The sequence below is a fragment of the Triticum aestivum genome, chromosome 4B, assembly GCF_018294505.1.
Source record: "Triticum aestivum cultivar Chinese Spring chromosome 4B, IWGSC CS RefSeq v2.1, whole genome shotgun sequence".
Lineage (NCBI taxonomy): Eukaryota > Viridiplantae > Streptophyta > Magnoliopsida > Poales > Poaceae > Triticum > Triticum aestivum.
The window spans coordinates 188,514,593-188,521,225 of NC_057804.1; the positions used below are offsets into that span (position 1 = coordinate 188,514,593).

At 50.5% G+C, this 6,633-nt stretch overlaps 2 protein-coding genes across 2 annotated transcripts; both read right to left on the reverse strand.

Annotated features, from left to right (window-relative positions):
- Positions 1-990: 990 nt before the first annotated feature.
- LOC123091753 (scarecrow-like protein 33) lies at positions 991-2,723 on the reverse strand. Its single transcript, XM_044513370.1, has one exon. The coding sequence runs from the start codon at positions 2,678-2,680 to the stop codon at positions 1,070-1,072; it is 1,611 nt and encodes a 536-aa protein (XP_044369305.1). The 5' UTR covers positions 2,681-2,723; the 3' UTR covers positions 991-1,069.
- A 928-nt stretch (positions 2,724-3,651) lies between these two features.
- Positions 3,652-6,182, reverse strand: LOC123094709 (scarecrow-like protein 33). Its single transcript, XM_044516646.1, has one exon. The coding sequence runs from the start codon at positions 5,959-5,961 to the stop codon at positions 4,027-4,029; it is 1,935 nt and encodes a 644-aa protein (XP_044372581.1). The 5' UTR covers positions 5,962-6,182; the 3' UTR covers positions 3,652-4,026.
- Positions 6,183-6,633: the final 451 nt, after the last annotated feature.

Sequence of the window (6,633 nt, forward strand, 5' to 3'; positions counted from 1 at the left end):
CGATGGCTCATAAAATGGAGTAATCTACCTCTGGAGGAGGCCACTTGGGAGGACGCCACATTCATACAAAAAGTGTTTCCTAATTTCCAACCCTGAGGACAGGTCTGGTCTGGATCGGGGGGAGTTGTCAGGACCCAAATGTCTCTGTCTGAAGATCCGATCGCTGCATACGGGATTCAGTTAATTCAAACCCGTTCTAACAGGCGGGAAACGCCAGAAGCCACACATCTTCGATCGCACGGCTGAGACGACGTCGTACCGTTTCGCCAGTTATGATGACCCGTCGAGCGTCCGATCTCCATCGTGTGGCGGGGATTGCTCTGGAGGTCGTTGTTCCCTTTCCGGCAAGGACCGCAGCGCCCCTCTCTTTTCCTTCCCTTTGTAAGGCTATAAAGCCAGGAGTTGGGATCGAGGGTAGGTATCTATCTTGTTGTTAGGGTTTCCCCCTTGCCGCCGCCAGTGTTCCTGGTTGGCAAGAACCTCTGTAACGAGCTAGACTCGAAATCAAGCTAAATTTGACTGGTTCTGTTCTTGTCTTTCTGAATTTCGTTCTTCAGACCACCCGGGTCTGACAAGGAGGTTGCTCGGGAGCACTACTGCTTGTGGTAGTTTCAAGGGAAAATGTATTTTGTTGACTATGCTGTCAGTCATGCCATGACACAAAGATGATTGGTTCCTGAGATTTCTATGCAGAAGATGGTCGTGGTAAACGGTAAGTGGATTGTACAGTTTCCATGGACCACTGAATCACTTCTGTAGGAAAGCTATTCTGCTGGTTTAAAGTTGAGGATTTGTATGCCCACAAATCATTTTGGTTTAGCTCATGGATTGTGCAGTTTAGTTTATAATTTCTATGAACAAAGATCTAGTTGTCAACCACAAAAAGCGAAGGATTTTCCAGACTTTATTCCTTATGTGTACATCGTTACCATGGTAAACATAGACCCTTGTTGCAGATTGCACCGTAGATCCTCATAAATCATAACTGGTGCAAGCTGCTAAAAAATGTTTGGGACCATACTTCACAAAAGCAGATCAAATGTGCGAAGCATCCATTGGTACTTAAAATCTATGTCACTTGAGTGCTGCTAGCATCGTCAGATACCCATGTGGAGATGGCGTAGAGCACGCGTCCTTTCCATCCCTGCAAAAGCCATTGGTGATCCTCGTTGATCACGAAATGCTTGTGGTACTGCTTCTTCACCATGTCCTTCAAAAACTGAACAAGGTCTGGGTCCAGTGCCAACTGTCTGAGCCCTGCTCGCTGGTTCCGCGCCTGCCACTCCCTGTAGTTTTGAGGGCGCTCCACCCGGTCTGTCCCCTCACAGGCGATGATGTTCATGGCACATCGTGCGATGATGTCCCGCTCCACCAGCAGCCTCTCATCATTGTCTCGTGGCACCGTGGCTTCCATCACATCAAAGTGTGCTGCGAAGTTGTGGAGCACCTGGCGGAACCGTGTCACGAAAAATGTCGTGTTGTATGACGCGTTCACGATGGCGTGGACGAACACGGCTGGCTTCATCTTTCTGATAGTGTTGAGCACAATGTCCCTGGGGTTTAGCCTGTCGATGACAACACTTTCGTCCATCAGGGACCTAAAATGGATTAGGCTGTTCACGACAAGAACCTCATCGGGATTGATGTTGAGATCCTCTACCCGGACATCCTCTGCCTTGACTTCGATGACGCGGAACTCGAATGGCACGCCAAACTGCTTTGCGCAGCGGCGGAGCCGTTGTCCTGTATCGTGAGTTTGCTCGGCAGGACGGAATCCTGGCCAGAGGCTGGTAATGCTGGTGATCCTCACCTTCGGAGGGCCGCCCTCCCTTTCTGCTAGGCACCGGAGCAAGTCTGGCCACTGGAACCCGTCATTGACACCATAGTGCACAATGTGCAGCTTATGTCTCCCCATGACGGCATTGTAGATGGTCTTGTTGGAGAAGAGGAAACACACCTTCATGAAGCAGCAGGCGGACATGAAGAGCTTGTAGGCCTTGAGGACCTCGACGACGGGGGTGCGCTTCACCATTAGCGATCGGTAAAGCTGGCTCCCTCTGCCAGCCAGCCGTGCCTCTAGACCCTCAGCGAAGTAATGCGCCAGTCGCTGTGTGGCGTCTCCTGTTGGGGAGGAGTGCCGCTTGACCCGCCACAGCAGCTCGCACGCGCTGCGCTGATCGTTAGTGGCCACTGCCTCCGCGCAACGGATCAGCAGTGTCTCCAGGTCGTCCACCACCACCAGCCTCGCGCCGCGCCTCCCACGCGGCGCCTTGGTGGAGATGCACTGCTGCTCCGCCTCGTCACCTCGCTCACGTGCCTCAGTGGTGCACATGTCGTAGCTGTTGAGCATGAACTGGTCCAACATGTCGCTCTCCTCCTTGGATTCAGGCTGCACCTGCACAGCCATTTGCTTGCTGCTCCTTCCAGCTTCTGCCCTGTTGCCACCGCCGCCGTGAGGCGTGTTTTTTTTTCGCGAATACGCTAGAGTGCCGTGAGGCATGTTACTACCCTCCACCGCCCCGCTGCATCTGGGCAAGAATCTGTTGGCTTCCTCCATTCCTCTGAAGAATGCCATGCTCGAGATCACATCCATGCTGTTGTTGGGCTCTGCCGTGCCCTTGCCATTCAAAAAGAAGGCTGGGTTCTGGATATTTCTGCTTGACAAGGCTGAGTTGAGCATGTCGGATGAGGTGGTGGTGTCGGAGGTGGTGAGGATCTGTGCGAAGGGATGCTGGGCCTGCAGCAGCGCGGCGGGGTCAGGGTACTGGTATATGAACTTGTCAACAATGTCCTCCTCCATGAGCATGCGCGAGATGTAGTCGAGGGCCAGGTCATCATGCGGCTGTTGCAACGCCGGAGCAGGCTGCAGGTTGGGAAAGACATAGGGCGTGGGTGCCATGAATGATGGTGCTCCTATGCTCTCAGTCTGTCCTAGTTGTATGAGATAACATGGAGATTTTGGCTGGGTGTTCGATGATTCCAACCATCCAACGGAAGACCAGGCCACATAACAAAACTGTACTATGCGTACTACATGTTTTGTGTACTAGGATAAATGGACTGTCTGCAGTTGACTATGGTTTACCAGACAAAACCTTTGGATTCTACAACAATGAAGACAAGATGACAAACTTGTGACCTTCGTTTCCGATGCAGACGACTAAAAAACAATAGTAGGATGTACATTCCAATGCACATTAAAGAAAAGAAAAAAGAAACGCATGGATACAAACAGCTAACATGCATCGACCCAACCTGTGCACCTTCAGTACTAGTTGAGCAAGCATCCTCCAGTTTCTGCAATACCAGGAACCTTGACAAGGCATCACTGAAACTAATCAGGACATGGAAACTAGCTGCAATTTCAATACTTTCCTGACATCTTATTAGACATTAGAGTGATGACTGATTGTATGTATCATGTCAGAATCATCATTGCTAACTTTTCTTTTCTTGATGAAATTGTAGCAGTGCTATGCGAGTTTCATTCATTAAGAGAAGCTGGCAGAGCCAGGAAGAGTACAATTAACCTAAGTATGTTCAGCTGCTATTACAGCACTAAACACTAGAACAGATTAGGCAGAAGGGGTTCCGTCTGTGCGCTGAGTCCCTGCATGGTTCTGGAGCTCTTCAAAGATATTTGAGAGACAACTGGTCAGCATTGCAGGCATTGTTGTCAAAGATGCACATATCGCGCTCCTTCCAAATTATTCACCAGGTTAGCGTTACAACCTACAAGCGCACTGTTTCTCATATATCATGTCATCTCTGCTTGAGAAAATTGAAGAGAAATATCCAGTCCCCTTATCAGACCAAGTTATGTAAAGATTCCACATAATCTCGTCTCTCACAATGCAGATTAAAATGGATATATGTGCACTCACTACATCTCTGAAACCTTATAATAGTCTCTGTTACCAAGTTACACATACAAAAAAGGAGCAAACACACATCTGTTTTTTTTTTGACACACATCTGATAGTGCAACAGGCATATCTATATCCATTCGTACTTCAATCCATCCATCTACTCCAGTTGAGAGCCACTAGCATCATCAGCTACCCATGTCGAGAGGGCGTAGAGCACCCGGCCTTTCCATCCCAGCAGAAGCCACCGTTGATCCTCATCAATCATGAAATGCTTGTGGTACTGCTTCTTCACTTGGTCCTTGAGCATCTTAACAATGTCAGGGTCTAATGACAGCTGCCTCAGTCCGGCTCGCTGGTTCCGCGCATGCCACTCCTTGTAGTTTTGAGGGCGCTCCACCCGGTCAGGGCCCTCGCAGGCAATGATATTCATCACAGAGCGTGCAAAAATGTGCCGCTCCACAAGTAACCTGTTGTCTTTGTTCTGCGTCATGGTAGTCTCCATCATGTCAAACTGCGCTGTAAAGTTGTTGAGCGCTTGGCGGAAACGAGTCATGAAGAACGCCGAGCTATATGCTCCATTGACAGCAGCGTGGATGAGCATGGATGGTTTCATCTTCCTGATAGTGTTGAGCACCAGGTCCCTTGGGTTTTCCATGTCAAAGGTGAGGCTCTCATCCATCAATGTCCTGAAATGGAACATATTGTTCACGACGAGCACCTCGTCTGGATCGATGTCGAGGTCCTCAGCGTGGACAGCCTCTAACTTGGCTATGATAGCATGGAACTTGAATGGCACGCCAAACTGCCTTGCGCAGTAGCTGAGCCTGCGTTTTGTCTCCTTGGCTTGCTTAGCTGGACAGGGCCCAGGCTGCGGGCTAATAATGCCGGTGATCCTCACCTCCGGTGGCCCACCTTCCCTGTCTGCTAGCCACCGGAGCAAATCCGGCCACTGGAACCCATCGTTGACACCGTAGTGCACAATGTGCAGCTTCTTTCTCCCCGCCACGGCATTGTAAATGTTTTTGTTGGAGAAGTTTAGCGACACCTTCAGGAAGCAGCAGGCGGCTATGCACAGGTGGTAGCTTTTGAAGAGCTCCACGGTGGAGGTGTGATTTGCCATGGTGATCGAGTGGTACATTTGCCTCCCTGTGCCCGCCAGTCGTGCCTCCAGCCCCTCGGCGAAGTAATATGCCAGTCGCTGCCTTGCGTCTCCTGTTGGTAGCGAGTGCTGCTTGATCTTCTTCAGTAGATCGCCGGCGTTGCTCCGGTCGTTGGTAGCCACCGCCTCCGCACAGCGGATCAGCAGCGTTTCCAGATCAGCCACCACCTTCTGCCTCGCGCTGTGCCTCACACACGGCGCCTTCATGCGAATGCTCTGATGCGCCGCCTGGTCCCCCCTCTCCTTCATCGTCTCATTGGAGTGCATGTTGTAGCCGTTGAGGATGAGCAGGTCCAGCTCAAGTGCGGTGTCTTCCTCCGCCGAGTCATTATGCGCCAGCACCCGCACCGCTATTTGCTTGCTGCTCCTGCCCATGCACGCCTCCGTCTCGCCATCCATGCCAGACCTCTTCTTACGCCCCCTAGCATCCACCATCACATTGACTGTGGGCAAGAAGCTGTTGGCCTCCTCCATGCCTTTGAAGAAAGCCATGCTCGACAGGTCACCCATGGTGACGCCGCTGCTGGGCTCCTCCGCTGTGACTCTGCCATTCAAGATCAAGGGTGGGCTATGTACCTCGCTGGACAAGAACCCAGAAGCCATGATGCCCGTGTTGTTGCCTTGACTTGGAATTAAAGCGGAGGACCCATGGGCACCAGCTGTGGTGATGACGGAGGCTGAGAGGATCTCAGCGAAGGGCTGCTCGGCCTGCAGGAGTGTCGGATGCTCAGGGTGTTGGTAGAAGAACTTGTCGATGATGTCCTCTTCCATGAGCATGCGCGAGATGTATGCCAAGGCCAGGTCATCCTGCGGCTGCTGTGGCTGTGAGTCACCGTTGGTCATCGAGGGTTGGTCGAGGAAGATGGAAGGGGGCGGTGGCGCAGGCTTGACGAGCCCCAACAGCTCTTCCTGGGCGGCAGCCATTGCAGGCATGGTTGCTTGTTGATGGTGGTGCAGTGCAGTGGAAATGTCGTCCTGCCTCTATCCATTATACTCCATGTGAAGCCAACAAGCTCACTGCTCAGTTGGAACCATCGAATCTTTCCGTTGCATAGAATCGGTCACCATCGAGCACCGCCTGCACATATGGACAAACAAACAATGGTCCGTTTGAGAGAGATTGTATTATTCATCTTGGTGTCTCAGCCATTCTTCTGCCCATGTCTAATAAAAATAAGCAGCAGTTGTCTTGTAGTACGAATCAATTTATGTGTCAAAATGTGTGCTGTTTTGAGTTCATATGAGACTTTTCAAAACATGGACACGAGATCCTCAAACAATGGATATTCTGGAGTTAAATTCGTATTTGCAGAGAATGGGTTTCTACGGGCACCGGCCTTAAATTTACGTGGATGTGTAACAGGTCTTGTTTGGAGCCAGGTGTGGAAATGTGGATTTATGTATCTTATACCTAAATAAAGCCATGAGTTGAAATATCGCTTTTCCTTTTTCCTTTTGGGTATGTCTTGTGTTGTTGCCCCCAACAGACCTCTTGATTTTCCTTGCACTTGGATAACTTGTTGTATGAGCATGTTTTAAGCCCTGACCATAGAACGATTGTTCTACGGTGTTTTATTAATAAAACTAACAAACTTATATACAAAA

Coding starts and splice junctions, on each gene's coding strand:
- LOC123091753 (XM_044513370.1), bottom strand. CDS start 2,680: ATGCTCAACTCAGCCTTGTCAAGCAGAAATATCCAGAACCCAGCCTTC.
- LOC123094709 (XM_044516646.1), bottom strand. CDS start 5,961: ATGCCTGCAATGGCTGCCGCCCAGGAAGAGCTGTTGGGGCTCGTCAAG.